Source organism: Mastigoproctus giganteus, chromosome 11, assembly GCF_048544385.1.
Source record: "Mastigoproctus giganteus isolate SK-2022 chromosome 11, ASM4854438v1, whole genome shotgun sequence".
Lineage (NCBI taxonomy): Eukaryota > Metazoa > Arthropoda > Arachnida > Uropygi > Thelyphonidae > Mastigoproctus > Mastigoproctus giganteus.
The window spans coordinates 54,466,373-54,486,481 of record NC_143585.1 but is presented as its reverse complement, the minus strand read 5'-3'; the positions used below and the strand labels follow the sequence as shown (position 1 = coordinate 54,486,481).

General features: G+C 38.8%; 1 protein-coding gene across 1 annotated transcript in view; it reads left to right on the top strand.

Annotated features, from left to right (window-relative positions):
- The window catches only part of rg (A kinase anchor protein rugose), a 1,582,765-nt gene that overhangs the window by 641,606 nt on the left and 921,050 nt on the right, over positions 1-20,109 (top strand). The window contains exon 30 of the mRNA XM_090384432.1: positions 3,068-3,222. Within this exon, the coding sequence (XP_090240558.1) occupies positions 3,068-3,222 (155 nt within the window). The remainder of the gene's footprint in view (positions 1-3,067; positions 3,223-20,109) is intronic.

Genomic DNA, 20,109 nt, shown 5'->3' with positions numbered 1-20,109 from the left:
AGTTTACATAAGTAAAGAACTCTTTGCTGTTTTTCTTTGCATCCCTTGCCAAAGATTTCTCGTAATCTGGCTTCGCCTGCCTAACCTACTTGTAACATGGTTAGAGATCAACTTGTATCTATCATAGGCTTCTGTGTCATGTGTTAATTTGTATGTATCCCATGCATTTTTCTTCTCTGTCATATGTCGCATTAGTTCATCTGACATCCATTTAGGCCTAAACCTTGAACAATATTTCTTAGTTTGTATGTAAAGCCTAGTACTTTCAAGATAAGTTCTTTGAATGCTTCCCATTTTGAATTTTCTTTTGTAAACATCGTCAGTTGGTCCCACTGTATAGAATTTAAATACTGTCTCAGACCATCGTAGTCGTCTTTACGAAAGCAAAAACCCTTCCCTTTACCCCTGATGGTAGTTACCTCTTTGACTAAATCTCACTTCAGCACACTGTGATCACTGCCACCTAGTGGTTCCTTTATCTGAAGATTCCTAATGCATGAAGAATCACTACTGATAATTAAATCAAGAGTATTACTCCCTCTAGTTGCCTCTCGAACATGCTGATGTAGAAAACAATCATCCAATAAATCCACAAAAGCCTTGCTAGTGTGTGTGAGTGACCAACCCACAAATTCCAGTCAATATCTGGGAAATTAAAATCCGCCATTATAAGACTCTCTGATTTAGTGGCCCACTCTATTTCCCTGTACAGTTTCTTATTATATCATCAGAGTCATTAGGCCTATAGCACAATCCTACTCTCAATTTTGATATCCCAATACTTATGTCACACCAAACTGACTCGACACTGCACTGTCCAGCGATGTCGACTGGGTTCACTTCCTTGGATTTTATTTGTTTCTTAACTAAAAGCATAACCCCTCCTCCTTTCCTATCCTGTCTATCCTTTCTGTAGATGTTGTACCCCCCAGATTCCAGTTCTGCATTCCTTATATCTGTTTGACACCACATCTCTGATATTCCAACGATATCCGCCTTTGATGCTTTGAGCAATACCTCCAATTCATCAAATTTATTTACCAAACCCTTAGCATTGGTGTACACGCAAGTATACATGCACCTGTTTCCATTCTTAGCTGCCCTAACACAACCCATGCACTTGTTAAGATTACGAATAGAATAGACGTAGAATAGACGTGCGGAAATTTGCCTTTAGCCAGCGGGTGGTTAATTGCTGGAACAGACTTCCATCTGTCATTGTGGAAGTTGATAGGTGAAATAAATTTAAGGAGAAACTGGACAAATATTTAGAGGGGATTGTTTTGTAATTTTTTATTTTTATTTATTTATTTTTTGTGGCTGATGCTGCATAAGCTCATGCACTTGCTTTCTTGCATCACATGCTATTACTACTTTAGGAAGCTGTAATTCATGTTTGTAACCACAAACTATCAGTTAATTTTCTTCCGAAATTGATCTTGACAATGCATCGACAGTGTGCTGCTGCTGTCATCAGGGCCAGAGGTGGTTCAACTAAATATTAGTTTGCACTTGGTGAACTTTTCATTTTGTTTTCCATTTAAAATGATAAACTGAAGCAAATTGAGGGCTTCTGATAACATTTCAGCGATAATTGTCATGTTTACCAAACTGTTGTGTAAAGTTGCAAATGCTCGTTTTGGACTATTTTGAGAGCACCTGTCAAATGTTACTTAGCTTTGCCTTAACTATTAATAAATATCTTTTGTTTATATTTCTATTTGTGATGCTAGTCATTAATGTAACATACAAGCTTTCTCCCTTTCTGATCCAAAAATGCTCAGAAAATTCTGTTGGCCCATGAAACATGTTTTGCCAACTGCAACTGAGATCAGATGATCACCATTTTGAACCAGCTGAGCTGAACACATGCATCCTAAACTATTAATTAAATTGATATTTGAAGGAACCCCCATACAAGTGTCTTCTTCTGCCATTCTTAAACTACTTGAAAGGAATACTTGGTTCAAAAATGTCATTCAGACTAAAAGAATTCTTATTAGAAGAGATGGGTCATTTTGTCACAGCTTGTTTGTTTGTTATTTGGTTTTTAGGAGCATTAGCAACTAAGGCCATATTGCTCCGGGATATACGGTGGTCATTCCATGACCTTTCCGCATTCTCCATATTTGGTGGTGAAGGGCTCGAACCCCGGTCTAATCAAGAAGCGTGTGCTACGCACTGCTGCCCCTTCCCACCTGGCTACGGAGGCGCCTTCTTGTCACAGCCAGAAGGATCATTCTAATATTCAGTTGATGGATATGGCATACATTTTAATGTTTAGTTATGTCTGGCCATTAATATCTATATACCAAACTATCAACTGTGTCATAACAGCAATTTGGCCATTCTCAGACAGTATGTCAAGGTACAGCAGTATGTGCTTCTTATGGTTCCAAGCAGCAGACTCATTCTCCATGTTCTGGACCTTTTTTTATAGTGTCCAAACTATAGAGAAGAGTAGTTCCTTTATAGTTTGTACGAAGACTGAGAAACAGAGAAAGAGATATAATTCAAATTACAGAACTGAGCATAAAGTTATGTAGGTGGAAGCAGAGATGCAAATATGACCAATTGCAATATATGCAGTAACTGTCCAACATCAAACAGAAAATTACTGACTACACTTTCTTTGATCTATTACTAAAATTCAAATCAAAGCTAGTATCTCAATAGCAGATTGAGCTAACTGAAAACCAGCCTCAACACAGAGGAAGTCTGTTGCCAATTTCTAATCAGGTCACAGTTATATCGGATGGACATTGTTCCAATAATTAAAATATCAAAACCAAATCAAGATTTAATGTATGTTATATTTTACATTAATTATTTCCTAATATAAAGAATTTTTCAATTAATAAATAATTTTGTTACTGGACAGACAATCATCTTTTTAAATAAAATTCCTGATAAATTAGTGTGAATGTGTGAAAGGAAATAGGTATCGTTTTCACTTAGTTTTGTAATGAAACTGAAATGGAAATATTTTTACTTTTTTTTTTTTTTTTTTTTGTAATGTAGCTATCTTAAATTTGTTTTTTTATCTAATCTTATTTTATTTTTCTAGTGTGCACTGCAGCTGTTCGTAATTGTCTCGAATGTAGAGAACGCAGTCTTCCTCAGACTCCTGTGATTCCGCATCCGGCAACACCTTCTGCCAAGGATTTACCTCGTCCAACTCCAATACAAGCTCTTATTGGAGGTGTACAGCCATCAGCCAAGGTTAGGATTATATTTAGGTTTTGGTTCTGTGTATATTTTTATATACATATATATATGTTCTGAAGTGTTTAAGAGACATATAAGTTTAGAGTGATGTGGAAACAGAGATGATGGAGAAATATGAATATTAAAATATTAATTTTGCAGTGTATTGCTTTTTTCCTTTTGCAAAGTCTGCATTTACTTAATTTTCTCATTACCAGTATTTGGCCTTATTTCTCTCCCACCCACCCTTCACTTCCAACATTTTGGCTGCATTGATTTATGCTGTCCCACATTCTATTACAATTTTCCTAACCACTAACAGTCTACTCTGAACAGAATCGCTTATGTTTTATATATATTATCATTATCATGTTGAATATATAACCACGTGGGTTGGTCACTCACACAGCAGCAAGACTTTTGTGGATTTACTGGATGATTTTTTCCTACATCAGCATGTTAGAGAGCCTACAAGAGAAGGCAGTACTCTTGATCTCATCAACAGTGATGCTTCATGCATTGAGCCTGCAGATAAAAGTCCCACTAGGTAGCAGTGATTATGATGTACTCATATTGATCTGGGACTTACTTAAAGATGTGGGGCGCCTCCGTAGCCAGGTGGGAAGGAGCAGCAGTGCATAGCACACGCTTCTTGATTAGACTGGGGTTCGAGCCCGTCACCACCAAATACGGAGGATGCGGAAAGGTCAGGGAATGACCACTGCATATTCCCGGAGCAATATGGCCTTAGTTGCTAATGCTCCTAAAAAACAAATAACCAACCAACCTACTTAAAGATGTAATTACTGTCAAAAGCAAGGGAAAAGGCTTCTGTAAAGCTGACTACAGCTATCTCAGACAGTTTGTAAATTCTGTAGTTGGACCAACTGATGGCATTATCAACAGCAAATTCTAAATGTGGGGCATTCAACGATATTATTATAGAAGCTACTAGGCATTTTATATCAACAAAGACAAAGTTCGAGGCATAAACCTAAATATATGTTACATGAACTGATAAAACTTATGGCTGCAAAGAAAAATGCATGGGTTTTATATAGATTATCAACTGATACAGATACTTATGGTAGATATAAACTAGTCTAACGTTGTCAAGTTACAAAACAGTTAGACAAGCTAAGGGATATTATTAAAAGACTCTGGCAAAGAATGAAAAGATAAACAGTAAAGAATTCTTTACTTACGTAAACATGAGAAGGAAGGGAGCGAATCACATTATTCTACTAGATACGAATGGTTTAAATATTGACGAACCTGCCCAGGTTGCTGACAAACTGAATAGATATTTTGTATCTACAGTTGTGCATGAGAAATTTTTTAGAGGTGGGAGTTTGCCAGAAGTATATCAGTTTCTAACAGGCAGAGCACTGAATGATTTTGTAATAACCCAGAGGAAAGTGGAAGAGAAATTGTTGAAACTAAGTGTATAAAAGGCACCTGGGGTGGATATGATCTATCCAATTATATTAAGGGCAGCATCAAAACAAGTAAGCAGACCTTTAACCATGATTATGAGAGCAACCCTGGATTCAGGTGATGTCCCTGTGGAGACTGGATAGTGCAAATGTATCCCCAATTCACAAAGGGGACATGAGTAATTACACAACTTTGATAAGTGTTATTAGTGGAGATCCTATGTTCAGTGCTGGGTCCATTGTTGTTTTCTGTATTTATTAATGATATTGATGAAGGCATATCAGGCTTAATATTAAGTTTGCTGATGATATGAAGGTTGGCAGCATAATCAATTGCAGTAATCAGGGTGTGTGTGTGCTAATGCAACAAGATCTAGAAAAATTAGGCAGACAAGCTGAGAAGAAGTTTGGCAATTTGAAGTTTAAAAATGTCAAATTTAAGATATTTTGTGTGGGCAACAGTAATCCTAGATTAAGTTACCTTACACTCAGCACAGTGGACAATGAAAAAACCTGGAGGTAATTGTGCAGACAGGTTGCTAGCACGGTGTGTTGTCAATGACATACCCTTGAATTTCTTCCTGCAGTTATTATCCCATTATAATAAGCAATGGTCAGGCCACAGCCTTGAGTACTGCATACAGGTCTGGATGCCTTATTTTAAAAAGGACTTGAATCTGATGAAATGGGGACAGAGATGAGCAAAAATAGTAGAACAGCACAAAAGTGTGCTCTTACCAGGAAAGGATTCAGTTTTGCAAATTTCCCTGTGTGCAGATTAGCACCTGTAAGGAGATATAATTGTGTTAAGGCTTTTAGTGTATTGAGTAAGCTCATTGTTAGTGGAAACCTTCCTCTTGCTCAGACCGCATTCATGAAAGGGACTTGAATTGAAATTAAGGAAGGCTGATTTCAGGATATAGATGTGTGTAAATTTCATTTAGCCAGTGGGTGGATGATTTTTGGTACTTACCTCTACAAATTACCCATCTCTACATCTTATGTTACAGAGACGGATAATTTGAATAAATTCAAGAAAGAACTAGACTAACTGTTAGAAGGGTTGAACAGGCAAAATGGGAAAGTTTTTTTTTTGTTGCTGTATATGTTTGCCTTCTTGCATTATTTACCATTACTAATAAGTGAGTAATTTCCAGTTTTTTTTTCCTTTGCCCTTAGATCAGATCTTATCCTTCTCTTACTTCTTATTTCTCTCATGCTCATAAAAATTTGTGAGTACCTAATCTTATTAACAGTATGATCTTTTGGTCATACTGTTAATATTCATTAATAATTCATCGTGATCAGGGAAGTTTACAACCTCATTATAAGAATTTTTATTGCAGCCAAAATGCCCTTGCTACAGTTAACAATGAGTTCTGCAATTTTTTTGACCGCAATGGGTCTGATCTCGCAATAGGATTAGGGTATGTCTGCTCTTCAAGACGCCTGGTCAGCGTGAAGAGGAAAAGACCAAACCCTCCAGCATATGAGAGCACAACAATACAAATGGCCCTCAGTCCCCAGCAGCTTTCACTCTCCCTCTTACGGCAGCGAGAGGATCAGAGTGGAAGCAGAGGGTGCTAAGAATCTCTGGGTACGACCAGGCTGCCATGCACGGAAACTGAACTTGGCCTGTTATAACGTACGATCACTCATCGGTGAAGACAGGATATTAGAGCTGGAAAAGGAATTAGAAAATGTGAATTGGAATATCATCGGTTTGGCTGAAACAAGAAGAAGAAATGAATCACTTATAAGTTTATCAAGTGGAAATCTGCTGTACACCAATGGAAACAGTGAAAGGAGTGAAGGTGAAGTTGGGTTTCTGGTCCATAAAGATTTTAAAAACAACATTTTGGAATTCAAAAGTACATCACCAAGGGTGTCAAGACTAATACTCAAGATTTCTAAGAGGTACAAGCTAAAGATTATAATGATTTATGCACCAACATCGATCCATGATGATGAAGAGGTTGAAAAAATGTACACCGAAATTGAGAGTCTTCTAGATGAGCAGAAAACCCACTACACTATTATTATGGGGGACTTCAATGCTAAGGTTGGAAAAAGGCAAAACAGCGCAGAAAGAGGAACTATAGGAAATTTTGGAATTGGTGAAAGAAATAAAAGAGGTGAAAGACTTGTGGAATTTGCAGAATCTCAAGGACTGTCAGTAATGAACACTTTTTTCAAGAAAAGGGTGAACAGAAAGTGGACATGAAAGAGTCCAAATGGATTAACAACTAATGAAATCGACTTCATCCTCACTAACAGAAGATATATTGTGAATGATGTTACCGTCCTGAATAAGGTAAATGTTGGAAGTGATCACAGAATGGTAAGATGTACACTTGATATAGATGTAGGAAAAGAAAGGAAACAACTGACTCGAGTAAATAATACAAAGGTCTTTGAGATAACAGAGGAGGAGAAAAAGCAGTATGTACTGGAACTTAAGAACAAGTTTGAGCTTCTGCAGACTGCTCAGGACCAAGATATCGACGAGAAATATTACAACTTTCTGAAAGTGATAAAGCCCAAGAAACCTATAGGGAAACAGAAATCCAAAGAAGAAAAAATTAGTCAAGAAACACTTGTCATGATAAACCGAAGACGACAAATGAAGAGCAAGAAAAACACTGACAGGGAGAAAATTGAGTATACTGAGTTATGCAAAGCCATTAGAAAGAGACTCAGAGAGGACATAAGAAAATTTAACACAAGAAAAGTGGAACAAGCATTAAGGGAAAATAAAGGATTTAAATCAGCAGCTATGAGCAGTAATACAGAAAGACAAACGATATTGAAACTGAAGAATAGCGATGGTGTACTTATAAACAGCAGAGAAGGCATAATTCAAATAGCAGAAGACTACTATATAGATTTATACAAGGAGCGAGGGAATGATACCAGCAGTGAGGAAGATGGATCGCAAAGTAGCAACACATATGACATACCCGATATTCTTCCTGATGAGGTAGAACATGCATTGAAGAAAATGAAGAATCGGAAAGCCCTGGGGGAAGATGAAGTTACTGTAGAGTTGTTAAAATTGGGAGGAAGAGACAACACAAAAACTGGCAAGTCTCTTCACAAAGTGCATTAGAAAAGGTGTGACGCCTAAGCAGTGGAATAATGCAATCATAGTTTTGCTGCATAAGAAAGGAGATAAATCAGAAATTGGAAATTATTGACCAATTAGCTTGTTATCCCACATCTACAAGTTGTTCACAACGGTCATTACTAACAGATTAGAAAGAATACTTGATGAGAATCAACCGAAGGAGCAAGCTGGCTTTAGGACAGGATTCTCAACTATGGATCACCTTCACGTAATATCACAGCTAATGGAGAAAGCAAATGAATATAAAACACCATTATGCCTGGCATTTGTGGATTATGAAAAGGCATTTGACTCCATACAGCATAAGGCAATGTTTCGGGCACTGGAAAGACAAGGCATAGATATTCCATATATTATGATTTTGAAGAAAATATATGAGAGTGCTACCTCCTTTATTAGACTAGACAAAGACAGTAGCAAATTTAAAATCAAGAAAGGAGTTCGACAAGGAGACACAATATCTCCGAAGCTGTTTATTGCTGCCCTTGAGGAAGCTTTCAGAAGATTAGACTGGTCGCAGAAAGGAGTCAATGTGAATGGAGAGTACCTAAACCATTTACGATTTGCAGATGACATTGTGGTTATAAACCACGATCCCAAAGAATTAGAGGAAAATCTTAATCGGTTATGCACAGTTAGTAAGGATTTTGGACTAAAGATGAACATGGCTAAAACAAAAGTAATGATGAACAAGTATGCCACGGAAAGGGAAATAATGATCGAAGGAGCAGTAATTGAAAAGGTGGAGTCATATACTTATCTGGGACAAGTTATTAGCTGTAATAATGATAAATGGCTGGAAGTCAAGAGAAGAATAAATTTTGGATGGATAGCATTCAGGAAATATAGTCACATACTGAAGAGCAATATCCCAGTTTGTGTCTGAAACGTAAAATAATGAACCAATGTATACTCCCCACCATGACTTATGGAAGTTGTTATTTGGTTTTTTAGGAGCATTAGCAACTAAGGCCATATTGCTCGAGGATATGCGGTGGTCATTCCCTGACCTTTCCGCATCTTCCATATTTGGTCTGATCTAATCGAGAGTGCGGTCTAATCGAGAAGCATGTGCTACGCACTGCTGCTCCTTCCCACCTGGCTACGGAGGCGCCCCATGACTTATGGAAGTGAAACTTGGGCACTCACCAAAAGAATGGAAGAGAAGCTGAGAACTACACAGCGAAGAATGGAACGAATTTGTATATTAGGAATCAGACTGTTAGATAAGAAGAGAAACACATGGATTAGGCAGCAAACTCAAGTAAAGGACATTCTTATCAAAACTAAAGAACTAAAATGGTCCTGGGCAGGACACATAGCTCGAAGACATGATGACAGATGGACTAAGAAAATAACAGAATGGTACCCAAGAGGAGCTAGAAGAAAACCTGGAAGACAAAGGTGGAGATGGATAGATGAAATTCATGAGTTTTTGGGTAGTAAATGGATGGCCAGTGCTCAAAACAGAAGGAAAGTTGCTGGAGAGGCCTTCATCCTGCAGTGGATTGAAAATGGCTGATGATGTCTGCCAGAGGCAAAAGTTGATGACGTTGTAGAGGGGATATCATCTTTTAAGGGCACAAAAGGTGATATAGTTGCACCGCTGGCACTAATGATATTAAGAGTAGGAGACTGGCAGAATTACTTAACAAGTACAGGTCACTGTTGAAAAAAAGCCATCAATTAGGGTTGAATTTGAAAGTGTCTGCAATTCTGCCCAGACACGATAGGAGGGAGTACATGATGAGAGCCTTGTCGATCAATTCGGCCCTGGAAAGATTATGCAAGGCTCAAGGGGTAGAATTTTTTTCAGCCTGGTTTGTGCTTGTTAACAGAAGAGGATGGGATACACTTAAATAGAAAGGGTGCAAGAATATTTGCTAATGCTATCGAGGCAGTTTTAGGTGGGTCGGAAAACTGCTAGCTTGGAGAGATACAAGAACTAATAGATTAACAGTAGCCACTGACAGCGGTGAAGGTGATTCTTGCACTGCTTCTATCGGAATGAGCAGCAGCCTGGAAAACAAGGTGCACGATATTTCAGAGACTGCTGGAAGTCATTGCGGTACAAGGAAACACGTGGGTTGTGTTAGGGTAGCTAAGAATAGGAACAGGTGCATGTATACTTGCGGGTTCACCATTGCTAGGAGTTTGGTAAATAAATTTGATGAATTTAAGGTACTGCTCAAAACATCAAAGGCAGATATTGTTGGGATATCAGAGACGTGGTGTCATACAGATATAAGGAATGCAGAACTGGAATTTGGGGAGTACAATGTGTACAGAAAGGATAGACAGGATAGGAAGGGAGGAGGGGTTATGCTATTAGTTAAGAAACACATAAAATCCAAGGAAGTGAACCCAGTCGACATCTCGGGACAGGGCAGTGTTGAGTCAGTTTGGTGTGATATAAGCATTGGGACATCAAAATTGAGAGTAGGCGTGTGCTATAGGCCTAATGACTCTGATGAGTATAATAAGAAACTGTACAGGCAAATAGAATGGGCTAGTAAATCAGAGAGTCTTATACTGGGGGATTTTAATTTTCCAGATATTGACCGGAATTTGTGGGTTGGTCATTCACACACTAGCAAGGCTTTTGTGGATTTATTGGATGATTGTTTTCTACATCAGCATCTTTGGGAGGCAACTAGAGGGAGTAATACTCTTGATCTGATTACCAGTAGTGATTCTTCATGCATTAAGAATCTGCAGATAAAGGAACCACTAGGTGGCAGTGATCACAGTGTGCTGAAGTGGGATTTTCTTAAAGAGGTTACTACCATCAGGGGTAAAGGGAAGTGTTTTTGCTTTCATAGAGATGACTACAATGGTCTGAGACGGTATTTAAATTCTATACAGTGGAACCAACTGATGATGTTACCAACAGCAAATTCAAAATGGGAAGCATTCAAAGAACTTATCTTGGAAGGTTACTAGGCTTTACATACCAACTAAGAAATATTGTTCAAGGTTTAGGCCTAAATGGATGTCAGATGAACTAACGAGACATATGGCAGAGAAGAAAAATGCATGGGATACATACAAATTAATGGGTGACATGGAAGCCTATGATAGATATAGGTTGGTCTGTAACCAAGTCACAAAGGAGATTAGGCAGGCAAAGGCAGACTACGAAAAATCCTTGGCAGCGGATGCAAAGAAAAACAGACAAGAGTTCTTTACCTATGTAAACTCTATAAGGAAAGGGAAGAATCAGATTGTCCACTGGATATTGAAGATTCAACAGTTCAGGATCCTGCTGAGGTGGCTAACAAACTAAACGAGTCTTTTGCATCTACATTCACACATGAGGAGATGAAGGGGGAATGCCAGAGGTGAAGTAAACTTTGGCCGTGAGCTAGATGATTTTGTAATAACTGAGAGGAAAGTGGAGGAGAAATTGTTGAGGATAAACACAAGAAAGGCACCCGAGGTGGATGGGATCAATCCAGTTATATTAAAAGAAGTAAGCAAACCCTTAGCCATAATTATGAGAGTTTCTTTGGACTAAGGGGAGGTACCCATAGACTGGAGATGTGCAAATGTTACCCCAATTCACAACGGAGGATCAAAGGCTGACACAAGTAATTATAGACCTGTGAGTTTAACTTCTGTTCCAGGAAAATTAATGGAGGCACTGGTTAAAGAAGCACTGCAGGATCATCTAGACAAGACTTCAGTTAAAGCTTGGACACAGCATGGTTTTGTTAAGGGGAAGTGTTGCCTGACTAATTTGATTGGATACTATGATGCAGTCAACAAAGAACTGGATGCAAGGAATAGTTTTGATATTATATATTTGGACTTAGAAAGGCTTTTGATTTGTGCAGCCGTGTGGCATTGGAGGCAAATTGCTGCTATGGATAAAGGAATGGTTGAGGGGGAGAAGACAGAGAGTGATAATCAATGGACACTGCTCATTGTGGACTAATGTTATTAGTGGAGTCCCTCAGGGTTCATTGTTGGATCCATTATTGTTTTCTGTATTTATAAATGATATTGATTATGGTATATCAAGCTTAATGTCCAAGTTTTCAGATGATACAAAGGTTGGCAGGGTTGTTAAGGACACTACTGATGCTATGCTGCTGCAACAGGATCTGGAAAGTTTGAGCAGATGGGCTCAGAGGTGGTAAATTAAGTTTAACATTGACAAATGTAAAGTACTACATATGGCAAACAGCAACCCCAGAGCATCGTATCAACTCTGTGGTACTACACTGACAGTGGTAGAGAATGAAAAGGACCTGGGGGTAATTGTGCAGGCAGATATGAAGTTCTCTGAGCAGTGCAGACGGGCTGCAAGAGTAGCTCATGGTGTCTTGTCAATGATATACAGGAATTTTCCTAGCAGGGATAAGGAGGTGATTATTCCCTTGTATAAGGCAATGGTCAGGCCACACCTTGGGTACTGTATACAGGTCTGGAGGCCTCATTTGAAGAATGATGTAGAGCTGCTGGACCGAGTACAGAGAAGGGCAACAAGATTAGTGAATGGAACAAAGGGTTGCTCTTACGAAGAAAGGCATCATTAGACCATGGTTGTGGCAGTTGTTTATGGTGAATCATGAAACTCAGCAACTGTAAATATTCTGTTGAATAAATTACTCTGACTAAAGATTAGTAAAATTTTAGGCCCTCAAATTATGATATTATTTAGTTCATTTGCATGATAATAGTTGAATTTTAAGATACAAACAAATTTTTTTTGCAAATTACAGTGTCTGGACACTAGGCACCGGTGAGGTGATCTGATAGAGGTGTATAAAGTTTTGAATGGTTTGAGCATGCTCAATGCTGATGGGATTCTTCCTCTTGCTCAGAATAATCACCTGAGAGGGCATAAATTCAAATTGAGGAAAGACAGATGTAGGATAGATGTACGGAAATTTGACTTTAGCCAGCAGGTAGTTGGTTGGTGGAACAGACTTCCATACCTTGTTGTGGAAGTTGCTAGCCTAAATAAATTAATGTCTCAGCTGGACAGGTATTTTGAACGAACGGAGGGGTGAAATGAGAGTGTTTTTTTTTTTTTTTTTTTGGCTGATGCTGCATAAGCTTTGCTTTCTTGCATCATATGCCTCTACTAATGCTAATGCTGATATGTGCTTCATGAGTCCATGGTTGTGGCAGTTGTTTATGGTGAATCATGAAACTCAGCAACAGTAAATAACCTGCTGAATAAAGTACTCTGACTGAAGATTAGCAAAATTTTAGATGCTAAAATCTATGCTATTATTTAAAAATAAATAAAAAATAAATAAATAATAGTTGAATTTTAAGTTTGGTTGGAAAACTGCTAGCTTGTGGGGGGATACATGGACTAATAGATTAACAGTAGCCGCTGGCAGAGGTGAAAGTGATTCTTGCACTGCTTCTATTAGAATTCATGGCAGCCTGGAAAACAAGGTGGTGCTGGGGATCTCAGAGACTGCTGGGAGTCAGCGGAAAAAGTAAATACATGGGCTGTGTTAGAGTAACTAAGAGTAAGAACAGGTGCATGTATACTTGCAGTGCTAAGAGTTTAGTTAATAAATTTGATGAATTTGAGGTGTTGGTCATAACATCAAAGGCAGATATTATTGGGTTATCAGAGACATGGTGTCACACATATATTAGGAATGCAGAATTTGAATTTGGGAAGTACAATGTGTATAGAAAGGAGAGGAAGGGAGGGGAGGTCATGCTATTAGTTAAGAAACACATAAAAGCTAAGGAAGTGTATCCATTTTACATGGGTGTACATTGCAATGTTGAGTCAGTTTAGTGTGACATAAGAACTGGGAAAGCAAAATTGAGACTAGGAGTGTGTTATAGACATAATGATTCTTATGAGTATAATAAACAATGGCACAGAGAATTAGAGTGAATTGGTAAATCGGATTGTCTTATAATGGTGGATTCTCACTTCCCAGATATTATTTTATTATTATTATTATTATTCTCTTGATAAAAATAAATTGTATTGTATTCTATTATTATTATTATTATTATTATTAATAGCCATATGGTGCAAGTATGCCTGGTGCTTATGCTGCACCAGGGAAAAAAAAAAGTTCCCGAGTTATCCTGAAAGAGAGAGAGAGAGAGAGAGAGAGAGAGAGAGAGAGAGAGTCAAAAATATAAGGGAATAACCAAGAAAGAGAAGAATGATGATATCCAGCCACGTGGGTGTGCCAAGCCCATACTCACCAGATGTGAGGATGGGCTTCTGATATTGAGTGGAACTTGTGGGTTGGTCACTCCCATACTAGCAAGGTTTTTGTGGATTTATTGAATGTTTCTTTCCTACAGCAGCATGTTCAAGAAACAACCAGAGGGATTAATACTCTTGATCTGATTATCAATAGTGATTCTTCATGCTTTAAGAATCTGCAGGTAAAGGACCCACTAGGTGGCAGTGATCACAGTGTGCTGGTGTAGGATTTACTCAAAGATGTAGTAGTAGTGGCATGTGATGCAAGAAAACAAGTGTATGAGCTTATGCAGCATCAGCCAAAAAAAAAAAAAAAAAAAATCACACCATTCCCTCCAAATGCCTGTCCAGTTCCTCCTTAAACTTATTTAACCTATCAACTTCCACAATGACAGATGGAAGTTTGTTCCAGCAATTAACCACCCGCTGGCTAAAGGCAAATTTCCCCACATCTATTCTACATCTGTCTTTTCTTAATTTGAATTTATGCCCCCTCAGGTTCGTAATCTGAACAAGTGGAAGGATCCCATCAGAATACAGCATGCTCAACCCATTCAAGGCCTTATACACCTCAATCAGATCATGCAGAGGTGCCTAGTCTCGAGCCACTGCAATTTGCAGAATTTAAGCCTCTCTTGGTAAGAGAATCCCTTCATTCCCCTCACCACTTCTGTTGCCCTTCTCTATTCTGTTGCCCTTCGCTCAAGCAAATCTACATCCTTCCTAAAATGATGCCTCCAGACCTGAAGGCAGTACTCAAGGCGTGGCCTCACCACTGCCTTATACAGAGAGACAATCACCTCCTTTTCCCTGCTAGCAAAATTCCTATATATCATTAACAAAACCCCATGACCTGCCCTGGCAGCATTGCACAGAAAACTTCATATCTGACTGCAGGTCTTTTTCATTTTCTACCACCTTAAGTGTAGTACCACACGGTTGGTTCGTTTCTCTGGGGTTACTTCTACCCATATGCAGTACTTTGCATTTGTCAAAGTTAAACTTCAGTTGCCACTTCTTAGCCCATCTGGCCAAATTATCTAGATCCTCTTGCAGTAGGACACTGCCATTACTGTCATTAACAACCCTGCCAACCTTTGTATCCTCTGCAAACTTCGGCAATAAGCCCGATATACCTTCCTCAATATCATTGATAAATATAGAAAACAACAGAAGATCCAACACCGAACCCTGTGGGGCTCCACTAATAACATTAGTCTACGAAGAGCAGCACCCATTAATTACCACCCACTGTCTTCTCCCACTCAACCACCCTTTAATCCATTGTAGCAACTTACCCTTAATACGATTCTGTTCCAATTTGTACAATAGTCTTCCATGCGCAACAGTGTCAAAAGTATATGATATCAAAATTATTTTTTGCATCCAGTTCCTTTGTAACCACATCATAATATCCTATCAAATTTGTCAGACAAGACTTTCCCTTAACAAACCCATGCTGTGTCTGGAGATGTGCAAATGTATCCCCAATTCACCTTTGTGAATTGGGGATACATTTGCACATCTCCAGTCCGTGGAGACGTCCCCTGAGTCCAAGGATGCTCTCATCATTATGGCTAAGGGTTTGCTTAGTTGCTTTGCCGCTTCTTTTAATACAACTGGATAGATCCCATCCACCCCAGGTGACTTTCTTATGTTTAATTTCGACAATTTCTCCTCCACTTTGCTCTCAGTTAATACAAAATCATTAAGCACCCTGCTACAATTTGATATCCTTCTGCCATTTTCAAACCTTAATAACTCCTCATGTGTGAATGTAGATGCAAAATTCTCATTCAGTTTGTTTGCTCTCTGAGCAGGATCATCAACAGTCAAACCATCGATATCAAGTGGACCAATCAGATTCATCCCCTTCCTTTTAGAGTTTATATAAGTAAAGAAATCCTTGCTGTTTTTCTTAGCATCTTTTGCCAAGGATTTCTCGTAATCAGCCATCGCCTGCCTAACCTCCTTTGTCACCTGATTACAGACTAGCTTATATCTGCCATGGGCTTCTGAGTCGCTTGATAATTTATGTGCATCCCATGCATTTTTGTTCTCTGTCACGAGTGTCATTAGTTCTTCTGATAACCATTTAGGCCTAAAACTTGAACAATGTAACTACCATCAGGGGTAAAGAGAAGGGTTTTTGCTTTCGTAAAGGTGACTACAGGGATCTGAGGCAGTAATCAAGTCATAAAGGAGGTTAGGCAGGCTAAATCTGATTACAAGAAATCTTTGGCTAAGAATGCAAAGAAAAACAGTGAGTTCTTTACTTATATAAATTCTAGAAGGAAGGGGATGAATCAGATTGGTCCACTTGATATTGATGGTTCAACTGTTGATGATCCTATCCTGCTCAGGTAGCTGACAACCTGAATGAGTATTTTGCATCTACATTCACATATGAGGAGTTATTTAGGCAGTGGAATGCCAAAGATGTATTAAACTCTAGTAGTGAGCTAGATGATTTTGTAATAACTGAGAGCAAAGTTACTACAAAAGTTATTATAAATTGTTGAAGATAAACATAACAAAGGCACCTGGGGTCGATGGATCTATCCAATTATATTAAAGGAGGGGGCAAAAGAAGTAAGCAAACCATTAGCCATAATTATGAGGGCTTCCTTAAATTCAGGGAGGTGCCCTGGGACTGGAGATGTGCAGATACAGGAACCACTAGGTGGCAGTGATCCCAGTGTGCTGAAGTGGGATTTACTCAAGGAGGTAACTACCATCAGGGGTAAAGAGAGGGGTTATTGCTTTCGTAAGGGCGACTACGATGGTCTGAGACAGTATTTAAATTCTATACAGTGGGACCAACTGATGATGTTACCAACAGAAAATTCTAATGAGACATATGGCAGAGAAGAAAACTGCATGGGATACATATAAATTAACATGTGACACAGAAGCCTATGATAGATATAAGTTGATCTCTAACCAAGTTACAAAGGAGGTTAGGCAGGTGAAGGCAGATTACGAGAAATCTTTGGCAAGGGATGCAAAGAAAAACAGCAAGGAGTTCTTTACTTACGTAAACTCTAGAAGGAAGGGGATGAATCAGATCGGTCCACTTGATATTGAAGGTTCAACTGTTCATGACAAACTAATTCAATATTTTGCCTCTACATTCACACATGAGGAGTTATTCAGGAAGGTGAATGCAATAGATGAAGTAAACACTGGCAGTGAGCTAGATGATCTTGTAATAATTGAGAGTAAAGTGGAGGAGAAATTGTTGAATATAAATACAAGAAAGGCACCTGCGGTGGATGGGATCTATCCAGTTATATTAAAGGAGGCAGCAAAGGAAGTAAGCAATCCGTTAGCCATAATTATGAGAGCTTCCTTGGACTCAGGGGAGGTACCCACAGACTGGAGATGTGCAAATTTAACCCCAATTCACAAAGGAGAATCAAAGGCTGACACAAATAATTATAGACCTGTGAGTTTAACTTCTATTCCAGGAAAATTAATGGAAGTGCTGGTTAAAGAAGCACTGCAGGATCATCTTGAGAAGAATTCATTTATAGCACAGACACAGCATGGTTTTGTTAAGGGAAGGCCTTGCCTGACCAATTTGATTGGATAATATGATGTAGTCACAAAAGTATTGGATGCAGGGAATAACTTTGATATTATATATTTGGATCTTAGAAAGGCTTTTGATACTGTTGCACATGGAAGACTGCTGCACAAATTGGACCAGTGTGGCACTGGTGGCAAATTGTTGCTATGGATAAAGGGATGGTTGATTGGCAGAAGACAGAGAGTGGTAATTAGTGCACACTGCTCATTGTGGACTAATGTTATTAGTGGAGTCCCTCATGGTTCAGTGTTGGGTCAATTGTTGTTTTCTGTATTTATAAATAATATTGATGATGGTATATCAAGCTTAATGTCCAAGTTTGCAGACGATACAAAGGTTGTCAGAGTTGTTAAGGACGCTACTGATGCTATGCTGCTGCAACAGGATCTGGAAAGGTTGAGCAGATGGGAGTGCTGAGAGGTGGCAAATGAAGTGTAACATTGACAAATGTAAAGTACTACATATGGGAAACAGCAGCCCCAGAACAACGTATCAACTCTGTGGTACTACACTGACACTGGTAGAGAATGAAAAGGACCTGGGGGTAATTGATGAAAAGGACCTGGGGTTAAACAGGCAGATATGAAGTTCTCTGAGCAGTGCAGACAGGCTGCAAGAGTAGCTCATGGTGTCTTATCAATGATATACAAGAATTTTTCTAGCAGGGATAGGGAGGTGATTATTCCCTTGTATAAGGCAATGGTCAGGCCGCACCTTGAGTACTGTATACAGGTCTGGAGGCCTCATTTCAAGAAAGATGTAGAGCTGCTGGAACGAGTATAGAAAAGGACAACATTGTTAGTGAACGGAACGAAGGGTTGTTCTTACGAAGAAAGGCTTAAGTTTTGCAAATTACAGTGTCTGGAGACTAGGCACCGGCGAGGTGATCTGATAGAGGTGTACAAAGCCTTGAATGGTTTGAGCATGCTCAATGCTGATGGGATACTGCCTCTTGCTCAGAATAATCACCTGAGAGGGCATAAATTCAAATTGAGCAAAGACAGATGTAGGAAAGATGTGCAGAAATTTGCCTTTAGCCAGTGTTTAGTTGGCTGGTGGAACAGACTTCCATCCCTTGTTGTGGAAGTTGATAGCCTAAATAAATTTAGGGCTCAGCTGGACAGGTATTACGGAAGGGTGAAGTGGAAGTGTTTTTTTTTTTTTTTTTGGCTGATGCTGCATGAGCTTTCTTTCTTGCATCATATGCCTCTACTAATGCTAAATGCTAATGCTAAAGGGTGATACAAGTCATTACAGATGTGTTAGTTTAACTTCTATTCTTGGAAATTAATGGAGGCACTGGATTAAAGAAGCACTGCAGGATCATCTAGACAAGATTTCAGTTATAGTTTGTACAGAGCATGGGTTTGTTAAGGGGAAGTCTTGTCTGACCAATTCGATTGGATACTGGGTGGCTCTACATCCTTCCAAAAAGGCCTCCTTTTTGGAAGGATGTAGAGCTGCTAGAGAAGCTATTGTGAAGGGCAACAAGATTAGTGAATGGAACAAAGGGGTTTCTCGTATGAAGAAAGGCTTAACTTCTGCAAATTACAGTGTCTGGAGACTGGGAACCTGTGAGGTGATCTTGTTGAGGTACTGAAGGCCTGGAATGGTTTGAGCAGGCTCAGTGCTGATGGGATTCTTCCTCTCTCTTTTTTTTTTTTTGGTAATTGTTGGCGCATCGTCTTTTGTTTCCATAATGCGCCTCCCAAGGTTTTGCAGTACTTTGATCCAAGCCCGAGGAATTGAAACCAGCGACCTTTGGGTTGCCAGGCAGGCACTTTACCCACCCGGCTAGCCCAGTCAGCTTCTTCCTCTTGCCCAGATTAATTGCCCAAGGGGATATAAATTTAAATTGAGTAAAGACATTCATAGAATAGATGTGTGGAAATTTCCCTTTAGTGAGAGGGTGGTTGAATACTGGAACAAACTTCCAACTGTCGTTGTAGAAGTTGACAGCTTAATAAATGCAAGGCAGACTAGACAAACATTTGCAGCAAATGGATGGGTGAAATGGTAAAGTTCGTTTTTTTTTTTTTGTCTGATTCTCCATAAGCTTGCTTTCTTGCATCGTATGCCTCTACAAATCTAATGCTAACAATCATGCAAAATAAGAAAGCACATTTCAATTTGACATCTGCTTTCAATGTGGCCACACTATTGAAGTTAAATTGACACCATGTTTTCACTATCTAATTTTTTGTAACTTTTGGCAAGCACATATTCAATTTTTCTTTCGTAGTTGAAGCAGAATGTCATTAAAGGATAGTGTGGCCACATTGAAAGCAGACTTCATAGATATTTAAACATTTGAACATGAAATATCAAATGCACTTCCTTATTTTGCATGGTTATATATCCTCCAACCTTTTCTTGACTAATGTGAGTTCATTCATATAAAGGGAATTTCATGTACATTGTGTAGTGTGCTCCTGAAAACACTCTTATTTGTCATGATATAGTGTTTTCTATTTTTTTTTTTTTTTTTTTTTTTTCTGATGAAATTTTTTTTAACTAATAAAGTTCTTTTTATAAAACTGTTTAT